The 26,583-nt window shown below is 41.8% G+C and overlaps 2 protein-coding genes across 3 annotated transcripts; both read right to left on the reverse strand.

The window, feature by feature from the left end:
• Positions 1-559: 559 nt before the first annotated feature.
• Positions 560-2,159, reverse strand: LOC147891774 (golgin family A protein). Its single transcript, XM_087388707.1, has one exon. It carries the CDS (start codon positions 2,000-2,002, stop codon positions 1,229-1,231), a length of 774 nt encoding a protein of 257 aa, XP_087244833.1. The 5' UTR covers positions 2,003-2,159; the 3' UTR covers positions 560-1,228.
• Positions 2,160-20,779: 18,620 nt separating this feature from the next.
• On the reverse strand, positions 20,780-26,336 carry LOC147891775 (uncharacterized). 2 transcript variants are annotated; one of them, XM_087388944.1, is made up of 6 exons: positions 25,018-26,336; positions 24,426-24,546; positions 24,165-24,346; positions 21,732-21,874; positions 21,384-21,533; positions 20,780-21,263 (listed from the first exon to the last, which is right to left on the reverse strand). In XM_087388944.1, exons 1-6 carry the CDS (start codon positions 25,727-25,729, stop codon positions 21,117-21,119), a joined length of 1,455 nt encoding a protein of 484 aa, XP_087245070.1. In that variant the 5' UTR covers positions 25,730-26,336; the 3' UTR covers positions 20,780-21,116. The 2 variants fall into 2 exon arrangements, 1 of the variants encoding a protein (XP_087245070.1); XR_015542517.1 differs by lacking the exon at positions 20,780-21,263 and having other exon boundaries at positions 21,406-21,533; positions 21,634-21,874.
• Between the last annotated feature and the right edge of the window lie 247 nt (positions 26,337-26,583).

A 26,583-nucleotide genomic window follows, 5' to 3' on the forward strand; every position in this document is an offset into this window, starting at 1 on the left:
ATTTAATTCACTCCAGGTTGGCCTCCAGGTCATTCACGTTCTCCTTTCGAAACTCTCCTGTGTATCATGGTTTTTCGACTTTCCTACAGTGGTGTCTCACGCAATACCTAGATTCTCCATATCCACGGAACCCTTCCAGCTTTAAATAAACCTAATCTCCCTGCTCTTAACATGATTCTTCTGAGGTTCAGAAAACCAGACTATTCTAGAAAACCCATTTATCTTTTGCATTCAGGTTCTTAATATAACATATGAAAGGCTTCTATTTAGACGCTGTCCCTTTATTCCCAAAGGCCCTGCTCTCTCTGATGCTCACCTTACGAAAGCTTTAGCTGAGATTCGATTGTAAATGTACCAAACATGCTTCTCCCAAAACAGAATAATGAGGCATTGCACAACCTATTCCACGCAAAGAATCCCTTTCGATCATTGATCCACCTACAGAAGAGAATGAGATAGACAAAATACCTTGCATGACTGGCTTTCGAGTCCAATAGATAACATGTAATACCTTCCAAAGGAAAACGACATAAATAGTGCTGTCGATCCACACTTTCCAATCAATTTAGCCCTACTCAGAAGAACAAGTGCTTTTGTAGAGTTAATGGGTCCAGGTCTTTGTCCACGTGCGCCAGATGCCAGTGCATGCAAGCTTCCAGCGCACAGTGATGTATGACAAGTTCACGAGACAATATCAGTAAACACTAAAACTTTGAATAACGTACTAGGAGTCGTGACCCTGCCACTCCCTGTCACCAGACGCTGGCCCTGTAGCCCCATCAATGCAACACGAGGCAAGCAAAACACCTAGCAAGGAATGTCCCAGCAGATCTGGGATTAATCAGTGTCTTTAGAGTTATTGCTTTATCGAAGGCTTAGGGACTCGGTGATCCCCCCCTTGGAATGCTCTCTAAGCTTCTGATGCTTAACCCAAAACATTAAAATATAGAGCCAAGCAATGCTAATAGCAGCGGAAGTTCAATGGCTTTCAGCCTTAATTGAACTCCTGATAACTTCTTACGGCAATGAAATCAAGACACAAATCAAGACTAACCGCAACATCAACATGCCACACAACAGGGTCAATGAGGAGACTTTCCTGGTAAGTTCTTGCAACATTGCATGCAACTGTACCCCAGAGGCAAATCTTGGTTTTTCCCGGTTAAAAGAGTCAATGGTTTGTGATGTTTAAGCTCTGCAAAAAGTGTACGGAGGAGACGTTATGTTTTCATTGGTCCGAATGTTCATTTACTTTACGAAGCATAACATCACGGCCAGGAAACATGGCAGTAGCTTTCGTTTTGGGTCTAATCCTTAACAGAGGTAGGGTAAGCTCTTTTCTCTGCTGCCGACGACGTTCAAGCTCTTCGCGCAAGCTTAGCGAATCTGAACCCGCCCGATTACCGGTCTTCACAGATTTTCTTGTTGCACGCTTCTTCGCGGATATCGTTGACACATCGACCTCCTTTCTGGGTATTCTGCCTCCACAAGTCGTTCCCAGGTGAGACAGATTCACCAGCCTCCAACCGACTTTGTCCTGCAAGTTCCATCCAAGGGCCTCCATTGAACCCAAAACGCTAGCATCACCGAAAGGGGGCATCCCTCGCTTAACGTCCCCTTTGACAACAAGCTTCTCGATGGCCTCCCATTCCAGGCGATCTCTGTAGTAGGGGTCTTGCAGAACCTCTTCTGCGTACTCTGCCCAGACATGGAATCGTCCTTGGGGAAGCTCCCGAGTGAGCCAACGGAGGTAGTTGGAAGGCAGGGTGCCCATTTTGCTACCCTTGAATTTACCGAAATCGATGACGATATCACGAGGGGCAATGGAGGAGAGGATGGGGGGAAGGGATTTGGAGGAGGAATGGGGGGAGAAAGGGAGGGTTGAGAGGGAGGGGAAAGGGGGGGAAGGCAAACAAGGGAAGAAGGCAGATGAGGAAGAAGACCAGGATGGTCCAAGGTGGTGGTGGTGAAGGGAGGAGGGTACACACAAGCCCATCCTCATGGCTTCACAACCCTCAATGGTACAAAGAGCAAGAGAGCAAAACAAAATCACAGAGCAACGTGGTGATGGTGGTGGTGGTGGTGGTTGTAGTGTACACACAATCCCCTCCTCCCGGCTCCCAAGCCTCAATGGGACACATACCAAGACACCATCACCAAACCTCCCAATTCTAAAGACTCTCCCGTCACTCACCTCGAGCAGAAAGATAAGATCGTGCACATGTGTGCCCGAGGAAGACGGCAGAGTCCAAGATGGTCCAAGATGGTGGTGCTTGTGGTGGTGGGTACACACAATCCCATCCTCATGGCTCACAAGCCTCAGGCTCAATGGCACAAAGAGCAAGAGAGCAAAGCAAAATCAAAGAGCAAGGTGGTAGTGGTGAAGGGAGGAGTGTACACACAATCCCATCCTCATGGCTCACAAGCCTCAAGCTCAATGGCACAAAGAGCAATAGAGCAAAACAAAATCAAAGAGCAAGGTGGTGGTGGTGAAGGGAGGAGTGTACACACAATCCCATCCTCATGGCTTACAAGCCTCAATGTGACAAAGAGGAAGAAGAGAGCAACACAAAACCTCCCAATAAGAGCGACTCTCCTAGCGACAAAGAGGAAGAAGAGAGCAACACAAAACCTCCCAATAAGAGCGACTCTCCTAACAATCACCTTGAGATGCCGGATAGGGAGTACGTTCTAAGCTGCTTTCCCAAAGTGGGATATAAAGGGGGTTAGGAAGCCGATGTTCTACCCTCTCTTGATTCATTTTGCTCATTCATCTTCACCACTGGATCTTGTGGCCGATAGTTCAACTAGTATCCTAGGCTCAATTGAATGAGGGTCCTCCCTCATAGAAGCGTACATGCAGTGACATAGTACACATTGCAAGTATGGTGAGAGTTGGTGCACTCCACATGTCCTCCATCATAGTTGGTTCAAGTGGGCCTTGCAGCTCCGCTCGCACTCTGTTTTGCATGGCAAATGGATTCACCATCTCTGTAGGGTCTGACAGCCCAAACCTCCCCATCATATTGGAAAAAGCTTCTCAAATATGAAATGCTATGGTAGAAAGAGTGGGGGAAATGAGGTTGAAAAGAGCTAGAATTAGGAGCCATTAAGGCTCCAAGGTTTGGGTTTTCACCCAGCTCTCCTTCAAAGCTCATGGAGTCTTTTGAGCTAGAAATACCAACCTGGGATGGTCCATGTGCTGAATGTGAGCTCAGTGCTGAGTTCCCTAATTGGGTTGATGCTAAGCTAGGCTCCCTATAAGAATTGAAACCACAAGAATTTCAAGGAGTATTGGCAATTGATAAGGTTGGGTTCAGATGAATGGGCGCTTGCTTAGCACGTAGCCTTGTTTTCCTGAAAAACACCCGTGAAACCAAGTCCAACCGCATAGTAGTTCACACAACCCACCCGCCAAATCATCCCAACTACACATACTTACAAGGAGGTTGATGAGTGTGCACAATGTCATTGGTCTCTCACATCTAGAGTTGGAGGATTGGCCAAGGGTCCAAAGGCAGATGAGAATCCTCGAAAGTTTGCCGTGAGTTGTTTCTTGAGGTCAGCTTGGGCTAGAATGTACAACCGGGCTATGTGAACACCTTCATCCACAAACAGTTGGGCAAATGGCTGACCAAGGGCGAGAGGATGTGCCATCGAGATGGTGGGGTAACCTGACCTCAAGCCTCAGTAGTCTCTTTCTTTATAAACATTTATATTACATTGTTCGTTTTATTCAGTGCCAAATGATGCTCCATATGAGGTGACCAAAATGAGGTCCTGAGCTACCTCTAGGGCTTGAACTCAAAAGCAACCCAAACTCGCACAAGCTGGACGGTAGTATGTAACTATCTCTCACCCACAAATCTTTGCCACTTGGTCTAGGCAGGGGTCTCTCACCCTAGGCACATGATCTACTTTCAACGTCCATCTATCAACTTCAAGATGATATGGCTACAAAAGCCTATTGAAAATCTATCTAAAGGTGTATTGTTCCTTGACCTAGCATATCGGATTGCACAGGCAAGCAAGCATCCTCGTGCGAGCAATGAATAAAGAATGAAAAAGCTGCCACATGGGATTTCGACGAGCCTACATCATATCTGATCATGTACTCGTAACTTTGATAACGTCCAATCATCTTTCCACACCATGTGCTTCTAATTTCAATAGCTTTTGACAGGCAGCATTCTTGACGGGTTGCAATCTATGGGACACATATGCATGATCGATCTTTCTTGAACCTTGAAGACCGCCAACTTGGGTGAAGCTAAGGAGACAACCCCACCCGCTAAGGGCATGAATATGGAGGAACTGGCTACCAACCTCTGAAATCAATTGAGCCAACAATCACAGGAGGAAATGGCCAAGGAGACCCCTAGCAATCCTCACCTATTCCCAAGGCGCAAGAATGTGTGGTGTGGAATATGCACTGGGAATCATCCCACCAATGAGTGCCCTCACCTTAAGGCAAGGCCTACACTCTATTGTGCTCTTTGGGGTGGAGAGAGGGGGGGGGGGGGGGGGGTTATCACTCAAAAAACATGTAACACAGCATGTTAGTGCACACAGGGGTACTCTTTTAATACAAGGACTTACATGCCATACATGTATGAGGGGATTTATAATAAAGCAAATTAGTGTAATTTATATGCGTAGATTTATGGATGGGTGTCTAAATTTCAAGATTGAAAAATGTATACATGTAAGAGGAGGTTTATCATTACACGAGAAAATGTCAAAATGCAAGATTAGGGGTATTTTCAATACATGCTTGCTCACAGGTGCTATATGGGGTTTATGAAGAGTTAAGTCCCCACGATTGCGCTCATTGTGCACAAAGGGGAAATCATGGTACTTCATAGCGTCATTATCCTAAGGTCATGCCCTAGTTGATGTATCAACAAAGGCCACCTCTTACATTGCCTGCACCACCAACTCTATCAAATTCATGCCAGTTAGCTATACAAGGAGCCACTGCCAACCAAGGGCAATTCAAGGCTCAAAACCTCCGATAACCTCCACCTATACTGGGTCAACCACTTCCACCATGAATCACTCCAATGAGCCAGGTGTTAGGAGAGGAACTACCCAGGGATTGGGAAGAACTGGATGCCTTGCAAGACCTATGCTCTTGGTCATTATGCGTCTTGACTCTAGACTTCTTGGTATGTTCAGTTCTTGCCTCTTTGAGCAGCCTCACTTATAGCTTGATGCATACTCTAGCTCATATTCACAATTTGAGTAATTGGTATAGTGGAGCCTTCACCTTCACCTTCATCTTCTAATGATGTAGCCTCAGCATCATTGTCTCCTTGTAGCTCACTGGTGGTTGCTTGTGGTCTTTACCTATGGTCCTTGGCCTACCATGGTCAAAAAATAGTTGGGGTTGGTTTGCATCTGGTCTCAATGCAATACTCTAATGCATCTCTTCCTAACATAACCCAGTGCCAAGTCTCCTTGTACCTAATGCTCCTCATTGTCTTATGCCACCATCCACTCTTGCTCTAGGAATTTGGTTGTTAATGTTACTTTTTGTCTCTCAGATGCTAGTTCATGCCATTCCATCCTGCCTCATCTCAGTGTTGGGATATTTGAGATCAAGGGCTTGCTCTAAGGTGCATGTGTGCATCTAGCAGTCACATGTTTGTGTGTGTGTGTGTGTAGTATAGCACACTTAGTGCTATGAGGTGTCTAGGACCATGACATAGGTGGTGATGCAGTACAAGGCGCCCTCTTGAGGAGAGAGGTGCCAGTCCCTATGATGTAGAACTGATTGCCTTTGATGTAGGGGAGATGCCTATGATCTAGGACACCCTCTCTCCCACTCTATAAATGAGAGACTTCTCTCACACAATCAATAGCACAAGAAGTTCGGAGTCAATGCGTTGCCCTTATTGCTTTGTCATGGCATTAGTAGGTCATCATGTTAGGAAGCTGTGGTAGTCATTATCATTGTGTTAGGCATAAATAAGCGGCTAGCATTATGTCACAGAGGGTCAGGACTCATTCCATTGCTTGTAAAGCAACGAGTTCAAGATTGCTGCGTTAGCAGTCACTTCGTTAGCCTTAAAGTAGTGAGATGATTTTTATGTCTTGATATGAAAGTCAATTGCTATAATCAGGACACGAATCCAAAAAATTTACTCAGATCATACCTTGATAGCATGAAACCTCATGCACTCAACTCAGAATTGTGCTCTTATATAGCTAAAGCTTCCAGTTCTCACTCCACCCAACCTACATCACTCTTTTACGATCGTCCCATCATGATTGCCATATGCATCTAGTCTTTTTTCCTCAATCACTTTCCTCAATCATACAATGAGTTGCCTACTCTAAGTACGAAGTGTTGCCAAAGGTTGCATAGGGGAAATTTGGGAACTAGGTGCCAACGTCCTCAATGGTTGCTGCAACATGGTTGTGAAGGTGTATAAGGATGTATGAATGTTTAAGAAATACAATAATTCCATATAAAAGAAGTATCAAGCTACATTATAGACAAGAGGATCGAAGCCAAGTAAAAATTACTAATAGTTGCATGATAGTTCTTTGAGTGTGATGACACCTTCCTCTCACTCTGCCTCTTTTGAGTGTGCCTCTCACTCTTCCTCTCTTGTGCAACAGCGCATAGAATACACTCAAAGAACCATTCTCTACAAGTCTTGGAGACTTCATCGTAGCCTTTTTCACCTCTTTGGCTACTTCATCATCTTTGCACTCAAGTTGTTCTAATCTCTTCCATTGTCAGCTTTCTTAGGCTGAGGCTTTTTAGGATCTAGCCTCCTTTGAGTTACCATCACCCTCCCTTTAAAGGGTTTGACTATGTGTTTGCCATCTTAGCCATGATCAATCATCCTTATAGTATATACCTTTTTTCCAATGCCTTTTGCACAACTTCTTGTATGCAATCATTCTTGCATGCTCCACTCCCCCATACCACATGCCTGCCACCTCGATTCTAAATGACATTGAGTTCCTGAATGCCAGTGTCTTGTTTAAGACAAGTCTACAATTAGTTATGGGTTGGGGATAAATTCAGATGGAATATATGGCTATAGACAGGGAGAGAGTTTAGTCTATCCAATCCAGAATATCCTCTAGTGATTTGCAAGCTCAAAATTTGGAGTGGTATGTTTCATTGTAAAGGAGGCACATGTCTAGTCTACATGAAGAAATATAGTTGGGTAGGAAGCCCCTATTTCTTCTTTATACCAACTCCCCTTTTTAGGACAAAAGAAGGCAACAAGGTTCTAGCCCAAAGATGAAGCTACAAGATAAGATCTACTGTTGGAAAGCAAGATTCCTATGGCTTTGACATACAGACGTTCTTGAGAAAATGTCTAGTATTCTCTTATTGATTCTACGTTAAGAATAATAGTCTAAATCTAGAGGGTAAATTTTTGGGAAGAGTGATGGCAAATGAAAAAGATGCCACAGACACAAGGAAGATGATTTCCAACTATTTATTACTTGCCCACATGCTAGAATAACCTGGAACATATTACAAATTCAACTCAGAGAGCCCATCATTGGGAAAGAAATTTTGCTTGTGGATGTCTTTAAACCCAAATAGGAATATATTGGAGCTACATTAGAGCACATGCAATTTGTTCATGTAGATTGCTAGAAATATTTTTCAATTTAATAATGTTATCATTAATACTGAAGAAACCTTCATGATATGGTTTAATAGGAAAGTAAAGGGATGATGCAAGAGGCACTAAAGTGTAATGAAAAGTAAACTCAGTTGCTAAACGAGGTGCAAGACCATCTGTAGGATCATTTGTAGCACCACATGCATGACCATCAAGTTGGGACGTGAGCACTAGTTGATATTCACTTTTTGTTATAAGTTGTTCTCTTTAATGAGATGATGCTAGTAATTATAGTAACATATAGAACATATGTGTTGTATGATAGGTTATGGTAGCTCCTCATAATGCCAAGAAAAATTTATGATAGAAACTACATGGAAAATAAATTTCTCCAGATATATAAATACCTTTGTTAGCCAAAAAAACAAAGAAAAAGATTTCCAACAGGTTGAGCTACAATGATTCCTTGTTGGACTAGCTTTATGATTTGACCAATAACCAATTCAAAAAAGAGATTTTTAGAACAAACCAAAAGAATACCAATGCCCAAAATTCCCATCAGTGACTTTTGGAAGAAATACATAGACATAAAGAGAGGAGGATGGGACATCACAAGCATTCCTATGAACATCTGCCAATACCAAATCACTAAAGCTATCAAGAACAAATAAAAGTTGAAACCTGATTGTTGCAAGAGACAAAATTTCAAAGAATTATATGTTAGACCTCGTAGCATCAATTTCATCCAGAATGCATCCCTAATTTGATGTGGTTTTGCAATGACATAATTGGAATGCAAGCATACACAATACAACGCACCTCCTAACTAGCCCAAAATTGAAAAATACTCCAAGGAAGAATGGACAATCCCAATACATACTTACAAAACCATGGAAGCCATGATCCAACCGTCAAGAATCGTTTCAAATAAAATCAAGAACTATTAAAATCCTAGTAGTTTCCCCAACAAGTGATCACCATCTACCCATACTGAGCTTCAATCCAAATGACTATAGATGCTCTGATTACAAGTCACCTCTTTCAACGCATCATATCATTTGAAGGGCAATACATCTATCTATTTGAAAAAATGGTACAAATAGGCTTTTTGGACTTTGAACCAAAACTCTATGGAGTTCGAGCACTATAATGAGATAACCCACAACAAGTTTGACAACTTAGACACCAATGACACCTCTACCAAACATTTGGGTGAAGAAAATAGCAACACACAATTTTTACTACATCATTGGATTGGTATACAGATTGATTTAGAAGAGTTGTAACCTTGTGACAACAAGGGTCAATAGCACCATCAAGAGCAACCAACATGAGATCATTGTGTGTGTGTGTGTGCGGATCTTAAGATAGAATGAGTAAAAGTAGGGAGAGAGAGAGAGAGAGACGAAACTCTACACTTTGAGGGGTGTAATATACTTTGTGTAGAGACCTTGTCATACATGTTGTGTTGTGACTTACACTTTGTGTAGAGAACCTTGACATACAATTTCCATTGTATCCTACATTTTGTGTGGAGACCTTGTCATACACTATGTTGTGACCTACATTTTGTGTGGAGACAAAAACTCGAGAACATGTATAAATACCTTTGAATGGAAAATAATCTCCTACTTTTTGAGGCTCAGTGTTCAATTCACTTCAAGTCTTTATGTTCTTCATATCCTTGTGACCAAGGTCTCTCACACTTTCGAGTTGTTGTACCATGCCCTCATCCAAATGCAACCCATATCCTTGTTCTCCCTCCTCCTCCTTCTCTGCCTCGCTAATCCTCTCTCACTTCTCCTCCTCCCAACTCCCTTTTCCCTTCTCCGCCTCCTCCTTCTCCCTTCTCCACCTTTTCCTCTCTCCTCCTTCCAAATCTCCTCTCCTCCTCCTCCTCCTTGTCCCAACTCCTCCTCCTCCCACCTCACCCTGTCCCCTTGTTACTCGTTGTCAACTTAGCCCCTTTGACCCATTAAGGAGACTAGCTCCTGGCTTCACAAGATATTGACCTCTAACAATATGTGTTTTTATTCTTCACAAGAAGACTTGATTGTGGTATATATTTGTCCCCATAACCAAACTTGCAAAGATGAAATGTCCCAACTAAACTATAAAATTAGGATTTTGTGGGTTGGTTCTCTATATTTTCTATGGTTCAATATAACCTAACCACCCACTAGACTATCCTCAAATCAAATTAAAATTTTTGGATTGCAATTCATGGTGGAAAGGATAGGTTGTTGTCAGTTTATGTGTCCCTCATTAAGATCCTCTTAAAACTAGTTTGGACTCCCTTACATCCATCTCTATGTTTGACCATATCCCATAGAAAATGACATGATTGGAATCATCATACTCTGGTGGAAAGGATAGGTTGTTCTGAGTTTATGTATCCCTTATTAGGATCCTCTTAAAACTAGTTTGTACTCCCTTACATCCATCTCTATGTTTGACCATATCCCATAAAAAATGACTTGATCGGAATCATCATTACTCTAAAGGTCAGAACTAGTAGCATCCTCTTTGAAATTGAGGGAGCTTTATCGCTCATATTCTTCCTCTATTTCCTTTTCTCTTAGTTTGTCTCCTGCTTAACTTACTAGATAGCCTCTTTTTATAGGATTTCTTTCATTTAAGTTTGTTACTAGCTTCCATTCTTGTTAGCATGCCTTATGATCAACCATTACTCTATTATTCAATTGAGGTATTTTAGACACCACGTGACTACATGTCAAGGACCTTGATTGTGTCCCTATGGGAGTACCTGGTGGCACCATTTGCTGCACATTGCATGGATAGCTTGTTGTCTATCAACATTTGCAAGTGGATTTACATCCTAGAAAGTGATTCTCCTCATTTCCACATCCCTGATGGGTGTCTTATGCATCTTCTTCTCATTGAGGACATCATGGATTCTTATGATCTTCTTTGCTTCTGGATCCCAAAGATGATAGCCCATCTCTCCACTTTCACCATAACCTATGGGAGTACCTGGTGGCACCATTTGCTGCACATTCATTGCATGGACAACTTGTTGTCTATCAACGTTTGCAGGTGGATTCACATCCTAAAAAGTGATTCTCCTCATTTCCACATCCTTGATGGTTGTCTTATGCATCCTCTTCCCATTGAAGACCACATCATGGCTTCTTATGATCTTCTTTGCTTCTAGATCCCAGAGATGATAGCCCATCTCTCCACTTTCACCATAACCCAAAAAGATGCATTTCCTAGACTTTGGATCTAGCTTCTTCTAAAGCTCCTTTGGCACATGTGCATATGCCTCACACCCAAACATACACAAATTAGAGTAAGAGACTTCTTGCCACTCCGTGCCTCTTTAGGAATGCCACCATCCAAACTCTTACTAGGTGATCTATTGATCACATGCACATCATTCTTCATTGCCTTAGCCCAAAAACCACTTGAAAAACTTGCATTGGAAAGCATACATTGCAATCTTTCTTGAATGGTGCGGTTCATCTTTCCTGCAATTGGATTTTGCTCTGGAGTATGAGGGGACATGAGCTCCCTCTTGATCCCACATGTATCATAGAAATGTTGAAAGTCATGAGAGAGATAATCTCCACCATTGTCAGTCTGTAAGCCTTTAAGCGTCCTACCTAACTGATTTTCAACCAAAGCCAACCATTTTTGAAATACCTGGAACACATCGCTCTTCCCAGCCATAGCATAATCCCACACTTTCTTGGTTGCATCATCAATGAATCTCACATAGTATTCAACCCTGTCTAATGACCGTGTAGGCATGGGACCACATACGTCTGAATGTACCAAATCAAGCTTTTCAAGCTCTTTCTTTCCCCTTCTTTTATGGGCTGATTTAGTTTGCTTCCCATAGAAACAATGCTCACAAAATTCAAAGTCAGAAAAACTCAAATGCAGTACATAACCCAAACGATATAAGAGTTTCATTCCATTTTGTCTCATATGGCCCAACCTGAAATGCCACAACAAAGGACTTGGCTGCTAAAGTACTTGGCTGCTCAGTTATTGCAACAACATGATCAGACACCCCTGAAACATGTAAGAGATATAGATACCCACACTTGGTAGCCATAGCCAAAAGCATAGAGTCCTAAATTTTCCAACTCCCAAACCAAAGATGGTCTAAAAACTAGCATCATCTAACTGACCCACTAAAGTGAGACTCTTGGTCAACTTAGGCACATGTCTCACATTTTTCAAAACAAATGCAGACCCATTTGCAAAATAAAACTTTATGTCACCTGCTCCCACTATGTCACATGCAAAGTTATTTCCAAGATGCATACAACCTATCTTTTAGAACCATTCCCTCTAGGGAGTAACATGGAATGAAGCACCCGAATCCAAAATTTAACCCTGGGAATATGCATCATCTAAAGTGGTAAGAAACGTTGTAGGTACACTAGACATGAAGAGTATGTCATTGTCACTATTATCAATGACTGCATTGATCTCCTCGATCTTCACTTTTCCTTTGTCCTCCCTTGGACTCTCTTCCTTCTTATTTGCACCCCAATTTGCATTCTTCTTCTTATCCTTTTGCTCTTTTTTCATATGGTAGCAATCCTTTTTCATGTGGCCCTTATTGCCACAAATGGTAACACTCAATGTTCGATGTCCTGGATTTGCTACAAGACTTCCCTCTTTCTTGGGACTTTCCCCTGAACTGTGATCTTCGCCTTTGCACATTTAAGGCTGCATCTTGCTTGTTGCCATCCATAGATTCCGTCTAATCTCCTCAACCTACAACCTACCTAGAACATCATCAAACTTCAATACTTCACTAGATGCAGAGTTACTGATAGCTATTTGGAAGGTATCCCATGAGGATGGCAATGAACACAAGAGGAATATTGCTTTAGTCTCCACATTAAAATTCAGCTTCTGAGCTTGAAGTTGGCTGAAAATATATTGAATTCATTCAAGTGAGAAGCAATGGAGACCCCTTCATCTTCTGTAGCTCAAACAACCTCTTCATGAGACAAACTTTATTAGAGGTAGTTTCCTTCTCATAAGTGGCACATAATTTCTTCCACAAATCTTCCATAGTCTGCTCATTTACTATTGTGAAATAAACTGACTCTACAAGATGAAAATGCATCCAACTCATTCCTAGAAGGGATTGTAGCTAAGCCTGCCGCTATGTATGAGGATGATTAGGGTTTGATCTACTTCTTTTGAATAATCACATCCCTTATCTGCTCTTTCCACACAAAAAAGTTTTTCCCATCAAACTTTTTAATGCTGAAAAACTCCTTTTTAGACATGGAAGAGGATGCCATGATGCAAATAAAGCAAAATCCCAAATGCTAGTGCCTGCAAGAAAGAATCACACCAAATACTAGGTGCATCCAAATATGTATGTCACAGTGGAGGGTAATATCACCAAAAACTCAAATCTCAAAGCATCAAACTTGCATATGACTCATGTGCATATACTACGCATACATATTAGCAAATATGGCCCAAAAGAAAAAGTCACCCTGCAATGACAAAACAATGGCAAACCTAATGCCAATAAGAGCCAAATACCTCAAGCATAAACACCGTCCATGGGCATAAGAATCAAGAGTGTCTCATCCAAGAGAGCATAGCACTATCAGTGCATCAACAGCAATGTGTCAAAGCTCTCTCTCAACATAAAATAGCATCTGTGTGCTAAACATCCCCATCAATAAAGCATTCAACAAGGCAATCTGGGCCAATCAATGCATCCAACAAGGATCGCAATGCATCCAAATGGCCTCTAAAGCATCCACTACAATCCAATGCACACCACGAATCAGCACATATGGCTCAAACTACAACCAAAGTGATTTGCATAAGGTATGCACAAAATCACAGCCTCAAGGTAGCAACCACTACTGAAAGTAAAACCTGAGATGCCTCAAAACCACTGTAATCTTCTCCAAATCTCCACAGAATCACACAAGGGCTGACAGATAGGGGTTTTCAAGCCTTTGGAATGCAATGGAACAGACGGTTTTAGAAACCATGGTCCCAATCATTGGTTCGAACACACGAATTGAAAAACGTTTTAGCAAACTGATCTATTTGTAAACACCACTGGAGTGCGAATGATGAGCGACACAGAAATTTTAATACCTCTTGAGTCCACCGGAACTGACAGATTTGTAAATGGCTGCTTTAAACTTGAGTTCCAACACATTGTCAGAAAAATGTTGAAGCAAAGACAATGAGTCAAAAATCTAATGAAATGATCCCAAATTCAAGAATGAAGGGGTTTTCGAACTCCCGAAGTGCAGTGGTGCTACATGTGATAAGAGTAATAATTGATTAGAGAAGTGAAGCAAAGGGGGGAAAGGATAAGAAAGAGTGGGGGATGGAGGGGGTTTTGATGTATAAGGGGAAGCAAGTGGGAGTGGGGGTTTGATGAAGGTGGTTGGAGGTTAGGGGTTGAAGAAACCATTAAAACAAATCTTGAAACTTACTAACCCATGATGGGGGATTTGGTATAAAATCCTAGAATGAACAGTCTAAATCAAAATTAAAGAAATTCTTCCTCTTTGGGAACTCTATTTCCTCTTGTCTCCCTCCACCCTAGCCCAAACCAGCCAAGAAGTTTGAGACACTCATTTAGGGGGTAGGATGGGACCTCTCATCGCTTACCTTGTTGTCAAATTGACTAGGCCTAAGGTTGAGAGGACTAGGAGCTCCAAGCATGGCATGCCTTGGATAGGTGGCCCATTTGTTTATAATGAATTCATTTCCCTACACGGTTTAAAGCATCCACTCAAAGGAATACTGAGGCTGTTGATGTTAAGGTCTATAAAATAGCGTTGAAATAGGCCCCAATGAATGGAAATGTAGCTCTATTATCCTTGGGTAGGCTTGGGAAGTAGATCATAAATGGGACATCTCAGTACATGTTGCATTGACTCCACATCGTATCCACTTTGAAACCGGTACCAAGGGATGAAAAGAACTAGATGAGCTCAAGATACATTGAATTTTGATCCACCAAAGCTTGAGTGGTGTGCAACGAATTAATCTAGAGTAAAATAAAAACCCTCCCATGTATGGCAATATCCTAGATGTGGTCACCTTCCTAGACTAGACTCACCCAAACTTAGTGTCGAGCCTATTGGTCAACCTATCATTGTGTGGGAGAAAGGCCAACAATGTGCTCCACTACTAGTTTATACTCTAGGTTTTAAATAGTTTTTTAAACCTACTATTCTTTCTCTAAAGGGAGGAAGACCTATATGGCTAAGTGTGGCAAGGGCACTAGCATTTAAGCCCTGTTGTCCAAACCTAGTGGCCACCTTTTACATCTAAATCCCTTGGTCATAACAAAAGCCATGACTTGCTAGCTGAGAGAATGAAGGTAAAGAAAAGGGAACAAAAGAAAAAAGAAAAATGGAGAGAAGAGAGAGGAAAAGAGGAAAGAAAAGAGTGGAAGGAGGGCTTGAAGCATTCAACCATCCCAAAAATGCCATCAAGGGTACCGATGGGAAACCTGAGGAGATTCAGAGTGTGAGCATGAAGATAAGCATGAGAGAGGGTTGCAATTGAAAAAAAGGGTAGAATAACTCCTTTAAAGGGTTTGGAGGAGCTAAAAAACCCCTAGCTAGAGCACAACAGAAGCAAGGCTAGTTCAAGGCTTTACACAAGCCTTGCTAGAAGCTAGTCTACGGGATGAATAGAGCATATGGGCTTGAATGTGAGGGACAACACACGTAAGAGAAACATTAGCTAGAAATGATTTATTGGCAGCCCGAATTGGGCTAGGAAGGGGAAGGAATAGACGTAGGGGATAGGCAAGAAGAGCATACAAGAGATGTAGAAAGGAGGCAAGCAAGAAAAAGAAGGAATGAGACAACAGAGAGACTTAAAGGAGGAAAATGAGGTAGAAGGGAGGTGGCAAGCCAGAGATAGATTTTGGATTTATAGCATGTCTGTATAGGCTCTAGATGGAGGCATAAGATGAAAATCACTCTTGTTTTATATGTTTGCTGAAGTATGCCAATAGTATCATCGAGGAGCTTAAATAATATGAAAAAAAAGAGAGGTGGTGGAATAAAGTAAATGAAAAATGATGTAGTATTACCAAATAATAATCATTATGGAATGAGAAAGACATGTATGCATATATTTTAAACTAACACAAGGGGAAACACATAATGCTAGGTCAAATGGACAAAGTGTGAAGACATCAAAAGTAACTTAGGATACTTTTGTTGTAGTATTCATGAAGTCTAGAACACACCAAGCTTTTTAGTGCTCAAAATTCAATTCAATCAAAGATATAGGATGCTAAATAATGTAGTCCATGAATATACTCTTTTAGCATAGAATAGTGCTGCCAACAATTCAAGCACTAATAGAAAGTTCCTTTTCGCTGGGAAAGAAAATGTATCTCAAAGAATAGCAATCTAAATGGACATATCATTACTTGAATATTCGTAATCTCAAGCATAGAAATATCTCAAAGCATAGCAATGTAAATGGATACATCATTACTTGAATATTTATAATTAGCATTTTTATTGAAGAGCATATATCACAAATAGTTCAAGCTAGAAATTGTACAGGTTATAAATCAAAAATATGTAGAGTCCAAGGAAGATCAGAAAGTTAGAAGTGAACACCTAATAGGGGACAATGAGAATCTAACACCTCCCCTCAATGTCCACCCGCAAGTGAACTTACTTTTTCGGCCCAATGCCAAGTCGATGAAGATGCCTCTCCAACAAGTCTCTTCCAAGAGTCTTGAAGATGTTCGCAGCATTCTCTGGAGTCGGACAGTACACCAAGTCGTCCTCTCCATCCATGATGAGCTTGCGTACAAAGTGATATTGAATCTCAATGTGTTTTGTGCGAGCGTGGAACACAGGGTTCTTTGCAATCGCCATGCAACTCTGATTGTCACATGATAACTGTGTAGGCTTGTTCTGCATTGCACCCATGTCCCCTAAAATCCTCCTCAACCATACTGCTTCGCAAGAAGCAAAGCATGCTGATTTGTACTCAGCCTCGGTAGAAGAAAGAGCAATTGTGGGTTGCTTCTTGCTGACCCATGACACAACTCCAGATCCAAGTGAGAAACAGTAACTTATCACTGATCTCCTGTTGTCCACGTCTCCTGCCTAATCCGAGTCACAGAATTCGGTTAAGATGTTGCCCTTGGTATAGGTGATTTCATAATCAAGTGTGCCTTTGATGTATTTCAGCACCCGCATCCCTGCCCTCGAATGGTTCTCCCGGGGCTTATTGGAAAACCTACTTAGAACACCAATCGCAAAGCTGATGTCCGATCGCGTGTTGCACAAGTAAATCAAGCTGTCCACAAGCCTTCTGTACTTCGCTTCGTCCACCAGTGGTGATGAATCCTCATTTGAGAGCTTCACGTCAACCTCCATAGGAGTGCCAACTGTCTTGCACTCAGCCATGCCAAATGCCTTCAGTATCTCTCCAGCATACTTTAGCTGTGAGATGAAGATCTGTTTTGGCTCTTGCCAAACTTCAATCCCAAGATGAAATGCATCAGTCCGAGGTCTATCATCTCAAACTCTCTTCCTAGCAAATGCTTTGTCTGCGAGATCTTCTCTTCATGATTCCCTGTTATGACAAGGTCATCCACATAAAGAACCACAATCATACACCTGCCTCCTTCTCTGAAGATATACAAATTTGCATCAGATGGGCTCCTCCTGGACCCATTTTGCAGAAAGTAGGCATCAATCCACTGGTACCACATTCGTGGGGCCTATTTCAGCCCGTAAAGTGCCTTCTTCAGTTTACAGACTTTACCTTCTGAACTGGGGATCTCAAAACCTGATGGTTGTTTCACATCTACCTCCTCCGTGAGATCTCCATTCAGAAAGGCGGATTTTACATCCATCTGAAACATGGGCCAACTTCCTTGGGCAGCTAAAGCCAAAACACTGCGAATTGTGGTTAGTCGAGCTGTGGGAGCAAAAGTATCCTGATAATCGAAACCATGTACCTGTGTGAATCCTTTTGCCATGAGCCGAGCCTTGTACTTATCCAACGTGCCGTCGGACTTGTACTTGGTTTTATACACCCACTTGGTGCCGATTACCACTTGCTGACATAAATCTCATTCAATTACATAACAGGCCAACATCAATTAGAGAAAACTCACCCATTACAACATTGAATCAATGAAGAGATCATTTATCAAGACCCATATCGATGTTCCAAAAATATATATATATGGTCATGTTCATCATTAGTATGAAAACATATGTAATTTCAAAAGATGAGAACACCATCAACTTTGTGGACATTGAGAGACTTGAGGATATGAGAACAAACAACTTAGAGAAATTGTGTTTATTCTAATTGAAATCATGGAAGAAGAACAACCTTATATGATTAAATGACCTAGATATTAGTCTTGGGTGCTAAAAGGTTGAGCAAAAAATCATTTTTGGAATATGTATTTGTTTATTCAGGTATATGAGGTGTTTTGGGATCCGATAATGTTTGAAGTTAAGGATCAGGGAAAGGAGCAAGATACAAGAAGCTAGGTCTAAATTTTGGAAAGCAAAACTTAAGCATTTTAGGTTTCAAGTGTAGTTCAGGGATTTATGGGATCAGGGATCCAATTTTTATTTGACAATTTAGGTTTAAGGATTTGGTAGCGTACACATCCACGAAGCAAGGATCCAAATTGGGGATCTAAGCCTAGGTATCCCAATTTGAGGGACCATGACATGTGGCAATTTTCTATGGACTATCGATCTGGTGGTGGCAAATGAAAGTTGTTGAGGGACATTATTTGATGTGGTGGCAATTTCAGAGCAAGTATGAGAAGGCATGGACGAGGCATTTAGAAAAACATCATTCAAAAGCGAGCACAAGGAGATAATATTCGAAAGGATCCAAGGAGAAGGCATTTGGAAGAGAGAGATCAAATAGGTCCCTTATTTTGTTTGACAAAGGGTATCTGAGCAACACTTCCCATACATGCACCAATGGACATTCAAAGACCTCTGACATGGAAGGGGTCACCAACAAATGAGGAGCTTGATGTGAGTGTTGATGAGAGTGTGGCAAAACCTCTTGGAGGTCTCACTGGGGCCATCCCATAGTGCAAAGAGGAGTTAGCCCTTGGTCTGGCACCTCGAGGTAGACAATCAAGTGGTTAGAGCTCTCGGTCTAGTGCCCAAACGAGTTAGAGGTGTTGGAATAGTTGCCCTTGGTTAGAGTTATGTAATGTATAGGCCCTAGGGTAGTATGTTGGAGCATGCAAGGAATAGTGGGATAGATGAAGTACTAGGTCCTTGGGTGCATGGACCCAGTTCCCCAGTAGCTTGAGCAGAGGGCATAAAAATTTCCACATTTGAGAGGGGCTAGCAACTTATTGGAGATTGACATAGCTTCAAAGACTTGGAGGAAGGAGCTACATCAAAGGGTGAATGGTGCCATAGAGACTCGATGGAGATGTTAGTTCTTTAGGACACATGTATCCCTTTGAGCCTTATTTATGCACTATGATTTCATATGGTCAATGGAGGGATGCCATAACTGATCTTCTTACAATTGGTTCATGAGCAACTCTTCTCATTGAGGTAGTGACTTTTAGTAATGACATGAAGGAGGTTATGGGATTGGAGTCTCTAAATTGGGAGGGATAAAATTAGTGACTCAGTTGGGAAGAAGATAGGGTATGGGTCTCACTTAGTACAAGCTAAGGATTTGGGAGGGCCACCCTCTGAGTGAATTGTAGTAGAATACCGAAGACTAGTTATATACATCCAAAGTGGGATAGATGAAGAAAATTCATCTTCTTCCATTATTTCTATTACACCACACCCATATTGACTGTAGATGGGCAGAGATTCACCAATCATGACATTCGAGATTCAGGTCCATACTTCTAAAAGCATCTAGTGTTCTCACCAAAGAGATAATGGTTGGGAGGCACTAGACAACATTACCACCTAGGCCCAAGTGGTAAGATGTAGCTTTAAGGGATAAGACTTTAGGTATGAGTCTTACTTTAAGTGGCCTTAATCCTTGGGATGTGATTCGATGGCCTTGAGACTTTGGAAATAGTGTAACATATCTAGATGATAACATGACCAATTGGCATAGACATAGGGTTAATAGTAATTGATTGGCATAGGGTTGATTGATATTTTGTTTACCTAGACATACTCAAACTTGGGTTTTTGACTTAAGCTCTAGTAAATAAAGCATACTCAATTTGACCGCTTGTAGAGTGATGTCATTTAGCTCCTATAACTTTTCAAAAGGCTATGAGTGATGTATTCAAGATCGTATTGAACATGAAAAAACTTTCTATGCATTTATCCCTTGAAGGGAAATAGAATGGGTTCCCATTTAATGTACAACTACATGGCATATCAATTTACCCACTTCTTGCTAATGCATGATAACCCATGGGGTGGTCTTGAAACACATGACATCTAAACGTAGAATTCCCACCAATGTAGAGAAGAAAGGGTTATGATTAACCTCTCACTCCCCTACAATGGAAAAAAAATTTAACAATTTATGCGTAGGCCTCTTCATATACATTGTGATTAGTAATAGCCATATTGATGCTCCTAGGACAATCTTAGTCTACAAGTATATTGTAATTACAAGTCCTTGAAAGCATTGGCAAAATTGTAGTTTGTAGAAATTTTCTTGTGTTGGTACCTTTGAAAGGAAAATAGGCTCTCCTTGTGTTATTTTTACATAATTTCACCCTTCAAATACACCTTAAAAAGTCATGGTTATTGTGCGCATTCTAATTTTTTATCTTTTTTATGTAGTGGAGACAATATCAAAGAGCACATTAAGGCAACAATGCAATAGCATATGCTTATGTAATTAATGGGTGTTTAAGTCATGGTTAGACTTTGTGTTTCTAGGTAGCCTTTTGCTGCAATAATGATGTTTAAGCACCCACACAATGCTATGTGGAGCTGCCTCGAAATTTCCTTGTGGATAGGAGGAGATACTTTAAACAAAACAATAATCATGAACGTTGCTAAAGGAGTCCTAGTTACTTTATTGATAAATCGACTACCTCTATTGCTCAATATTTCCAATGAACATTTTGGTCTATTTTAATTTAACTTCGTTGGTTCAAACCACTTAGCTTTGTCATTGGTAACTGGGGCTTGGTGATTAGGGCATGCCCTTAATAGTTGGATATATTTGGCCAACATAATTAATGCCTCATTTAATAAAATGAATTTGGCTTATGGTCAATCTTATGGGTTTTTAACTCTATTGTGGGGCATACATCACCATACATCATTTCACTAATAGACACAGCCCTGCAAGATATGTCCTTAACAAATCTTAGGAGTGTCTTGGTAAATGTTAGACTACAATGGACATATAAAAGAACTTACTTTGTTGCCACAATTGAACACTAATTAACAATCTTTGAATTCTTATGTGACATCATGCAATTATTTCAATATCTTCTCCCTTCACGTCTTGTAATTATGTTTGCTAACTGGGATATGGCCTTACCGTAGGGCCATCAGCAAAAGTTCAAGCCTGACCAATTAGGCCAGCACACAACTGTGTCCTCTCATTCCGAAGCATAGCTATTTCCATGCGGATGCCTTCATCACCTTGGCCAGCTCCATCTGCAATGGTCTGTTCCAATGTAGCTATAATTCTTTCAATGCTTTTAATCTGCTGATGACATGGTTTACCAACAGATCAGATTCACACTGAGGCAAACCATCTAGTCAAGTACTGAGATTTCAAAAAGTATGCTTCCTTAAAATTAATAGTGATGGTGCTAGATCTGACCTTGCGATGAGGCCAACGGCGCATCCCATTCCGGCGACAGATCTTCTTCAGAACTGTGGGGCAGATCCCAAGCTCTTTTGCAGCTGCATTGATGGGAAGATGGAAATGCTTTGCCAAGTCAGACATCTTCAATTTTCCCGTGCGCTCTCTCTGCAGAAGTCACATCTACCAAGGTAAAAGAATTGAATGTCTCATAATTTACCTGGAACATTTACCATCACTAGATTGGACAGTCAATTCTCAACTGTACCTCATCATTTAAAGTGTTAAACAGATGACAACAATTAAGTTCAACTCCCCCTAGATCCGAGCCATAAAATTGATGAGGTGGAGCTGATACGATGGAACCTGAGCGGCAGCACTGCTTCGCAAGGGCTGTAGAGGTATCACTGATGATGCATCGTTAGCAGCACCATCAATAACATTGATAGCATTAATCTGCAGGGCTGACCCCACTTTTTCTTCAACGAGTCCATTGCATGTACCAAGATCTGGAAGAATAAGCAATGCATGCCTCCATCAAAGACCACTTTTATTAAATAGCATTAAAAAGTACTTGACCCGGTAATAGACCACATCTCTTGAGCATTACAGGTTAAGGCTTTTCACTGATAATAACTGATAGCAAAACTTTTTCTCATTCAAGTACACATAAAGCAGGAAAAAGGACTCCCTGTTTTAGAAAATGGAGCTGGGATCTGAAGAACATAAATCCCAGTATTGTTTATATTGGATTTCATGGTAATATATTTTATTTCAATATCATTGATTTATTTCACACATGTACTGATTCTTCTGTGTGTAAGCCTTCATTTGTTTACTTGCAGTGGTGGTGATCACCACCAACGATGCTAAGGTTCCTCATCCAGATGTTACATGTATGCATACATTATCATCCGACCAGATGATTAGTTACCTTCCTGTGGCAACTGGTATCACATTTCTGTGATGTCACCTGTCCCTGGAGGTTGTGAGTCCGTGCCAATTGGTATCATCAGCTGACATCATGGCCAAAACTCCTAGTCAAGGTGTAGGCGAACCAAAGAAGAGTGTTGCACAAGAGAGTGCTCCACAAAAAGCTGCTTCACTGAAGGTTCAAAGGAAGGGAACACCTGTGCAAGAAAAGGCCCCTACTTAATTCTCAACAAAAAGCCAGAATGGCACAAGTGGAGACAAGGACAACATTATGCAAGAAGTTGTCCCACAAGCTAATAGCTCAAGATGGAGCTAGAATATTGGTCGGGATGATTTTTGGATTGTGCAACGCAAGAGACAGAAGCAGAAGAAGAGACAACGCTCGTATACTTCAGTTTCACGAGATGATAATTCAGTCCAACATCATTGTTCCAAAAAAATAAAATTGGGAGAAATGCACATTCAAATCAGCAAGTAATCGTGAGCCAGAATTATTGCCTTGTAACATAAAGCTCAAGAAGAGCAGAATAGGAAGTTTATGAATGGACTTCATAGGTAATTGCATCGCAACTTGAATATCTGCAGCAAGAAGACGTTAAGGAGATGACCCATCTAGCGCTCCAGGATGAAGCAAAGGCTAAGGCTTGTGGATGCATCAATATGGGAAGTGACTAGCTTAAGGGGAAAAAGAAACATGACAACTTCCAACCAGCAAGGTAACCAAGCTAGACAACCTTCAAGAGAGCCACAAACGTAGGAAGAACCAGCCCTTTTCAAGAAGTAAAAAGATAAAACCCCAACATTTTGGAACGTCCCTACATGAAGAAAAGGATAGACAGGCCAGCTTAGCACGAAGTATAAAAGAAAGCAGTCAAAGCAAGCGCAGGAGTTGTAGGAAAGCAAAGTTGATCCACAAAAAACGTTGAAATCCTAGGGACGTTGGTGATAACCCAGCATTCTTTCTTTATGATCCAGGTTCTACACATTATATATCAAAGCGAAGTGTGGTACATGCCTTGACGTTTCAACAGCTTCTGCTCCAAATCTACATGATGCTGCTCTTGATCTGCCCCCTGGTTGTTTGGCAGCCTTTGTGGCTTCCCTAGATCCACAGGCTGTTCTAGGCCTATAAAAACCCATGGCATATGCAGCACTGGTCATGATTCATTGATGACGCTTGATTCAGGTAAAGTGTCTACCACCAGACTTATTAACTTTGTGGTTGTAAATATCCCACCACTATTTCATGTGTTGCATCCGATACCTCCAATTTCAGGTGGAACCAGAAAGAGTGGTGACGATCTCCCATATATTGAATTTGCTGATTTCTAGCATTAAATAGCACGTCATCACCACCAACGTGACAAGACGTGGAAAAGCAGCTACATGTGAGGCCATTCCTACTTGAACGATTAAGCCAGGGTACCAAGAAGCATGGAGGGCCAGGATTAATGCACACACTATGCTAACCAGTGGCCTACATACAGCAGGGCATTGTTCTTGCCACCATTCAGGGCCAACCCCTTGCCATTACTCGGGGTAGTTCGGAACACGTTCAGCCAGCATTCACAGCCTCCAACTGGCAGCTAGCCAGCCAGTAAACCAGCTGGCGGGTCAGCCAGCCAGGCCAGTCGGTCACAAACACAAGTGCAATCATTAGTTCCTGAGCCTCAGCTAACAAAAGGGACAACAAATTATTTGTGGATAACTAAATTCTACGAAAAGGTTGCCTGTGGGGGATCAAAACAAGAGCATACAACATAGGAATGATTGAGCTGAAAATGATAGAAGTAAATTGCAATGATTCTTCAGTTTTGGAGCAATTCTCAAACAGAAGTCTGGTGTTTGATAAGGCAAAGCAGTGACCATTCTCTTCGATGTGGCAAAAGCCAGGTGCAGTCATCATTCGCTCAGCTGAACACATCCTGTAGCCAGCATTGGCTCCGCGTAAAAGAGAGTCCTGCTGCAGCACAAATCCTTCTTTTCTTCGTAAAAGACTATATTGCAGTAAAAATTGCTTGACATACTCCGAGTTCCCAACTGGGAATCTGCATAGGGCAGAGGATTTAGAACAGTAACTTGCTAGCACTAAAATTTCCTCTCAAACCACTGCAATGTATGACTTACTCGACCATTTGCTGCTCCAGTGTTGGTGGGCATCCATCATTAAGGCAGAACCTGGTCTGCAGAACTGCATGGTAATTTTGACCTTTGCATCCATGAATCTCAAGCTTTGTGTCTTGAAGCCCTGCATCATGTCTTATCATGCCTTTGCAACAAAATATAGATCTATCATGCATGAAGTACTGAAACACTTCACATCAAACAAGGTCTACAAAACCCACAGTTCAAGCAAAATTGATGCCCAAAAGAGGTGCTTGATGAAACTACAACACCGAAAGGAAAGGAACATCGTTGCATTTACGCCCTGAACTCTCTTTAGACACTTGACAGACGTCTCATTACTAAAAACAACCATTTTCAAGCATTCATACGAGCACTCTCAAAATCGAAAAGTGTCTTTTGATGCCCCCAAACGTCCTGGCCTCATACATTTATTCCATCAATGCGAAACAAAACACATGTTATGAAATGAGACAATTCTATGGACCTATCTTGGAATCAATGTTGCTCTGTTAAAACCCCAAGCCCTTTTCCAACTGAGTAACCATCATGCCTTCTGATTTTGCCCTGAGCGTCCAGGAGATAAGTTATGCACCATTTGTGTGGACTATGTAGCGCAATATCTCACAACAGTCACATTGGCGGGTCCTTTGTTGCAACAAGGGTGGAAGACTGAGGCTCTCCATCAAGATGCCATGTTCCACAGGATCGTGTGCATATTGTGCAACAGTCTCAGCTGCATGCATAGAAGCCCCATTATCCATCCTGGTAAGCAGGAAGTCTTCAGCATCAGAAAAGCCAGCAGGATCCGAACCCGGAGGCACATTTTGCTGCTCAAACGTTTCGGCATTTGCAGAAGAAATTCTTTCCCCAGTTGACTTATTTGATTCATCAATTTTTAAGGATGACAGTGAACTGTCTGTCAAGATGTCAATATCATGACAACAGCTGAAAATAGCAAAAGAATCTTTAGCAAAATCCTCGATTGCATCAAAAGCGATCAGCTCCCCATTCAGGTCATCGTCTAAGTATGCTAATGGATTATCTGGATTTTTCCAATCAAGATCGAAAGAACTCAAGTCAATCTCTTGGTTGCCAGTATTGCTGCTGGAGTGCCGGCACATATGGAAAGATGGAAGAGGTGGAAACACGTTAAGAGCAGTAGCGGTATTACTCTTTTCCGCGATATGGAACACTCCATCCAGGGTACTAGATTTTGAGAATTGCACGTACTGTGCAGATTTTAAATGATTCCTGTCAACATGGTTTTGACCAAGGTTGCTACAATCGATGGACCCTCCCAGCATCTTTAGTGCAATCCAATTTTGGGCTCAAACAAAGTACTCCACTTCAATGCTAATGCACGACATATGCAAACCCTTGACCCTCTCAAAGTCGCGACGAGGGGCAAGATGAATGTACCACCAAAGGGCAAGACCATCTCGTAAGGAGTAAACGTTTTCCCTTCTTGTGATGGGAAAAAAAAGTGACAAGGTCCGGAACTGCATATATAAAATGAGATAAATGCAGCTACTAGTCGTTCCTCGCTACCTCTCCCTTGACCATGGGAACAAGCTTTTTGATCGAGCGCCAACTTTCGTGGTTCTGTTTCCCACGACTTGGGATTCCTAAAACACTTTTGAGCGTGTACGCATTGTCGTCAAAGCTCTGCGGTGGTGTGTAATAAAGAGGACAATTTTCATCTTGGTAGAAGAGGCTTCAAATCCGCCGTTTTTTTGTGCAAGAGGAGCGATAGAAAATAAGTAAAGTGAGCAAGCATCACGTCGCACGGGCCACGGAGGTACAAGGCTAAATCAAGAATTGATGCGCATTACAGACTTAGGATTGCAGAAATCGTAAGTAATCTCCGTAAAACAATGCACCGCATTGGATCAACCGAAGGCGAAAGAACAAACGGGGAAGGTGACGAACTGCTTCCGAGCACTATAGAACATGTCATCCGTGGTTGGCAGGCTATGAGAGAATTAAGGTCGCTACTACCAATCCGACACCTTGAACCAAGTAGAAGGCCCAAAGTGGGGGAAGGGAGGGGGCGATTGGCAGCAAGGGGGAAGAGCCAAAGCGATGGCGATGGCGATGGCGATTGCGATTGCGATGAAGAAGCTACGAGGGGGCACGGGGGTGGAGAGGACATGTCCGA

The sequence above is a fragment of the Dipteris shenzhenensis genome, chromosome 17, assembly GCF_047967505.1.
Source record: "Dipteris shenzhenensis isolate YYH24624 ecotype China chromosome 17, Dip_SZ_1.0, whole genome shotgun sequence".
Taxonomy (NCBI): Eukaryota; Viridiplantae; Streptophyta; class Polypodiopsida; order Gleicheniales; family Dipteridaceae; genus Dipteris; species Dipteris shenzhenensis.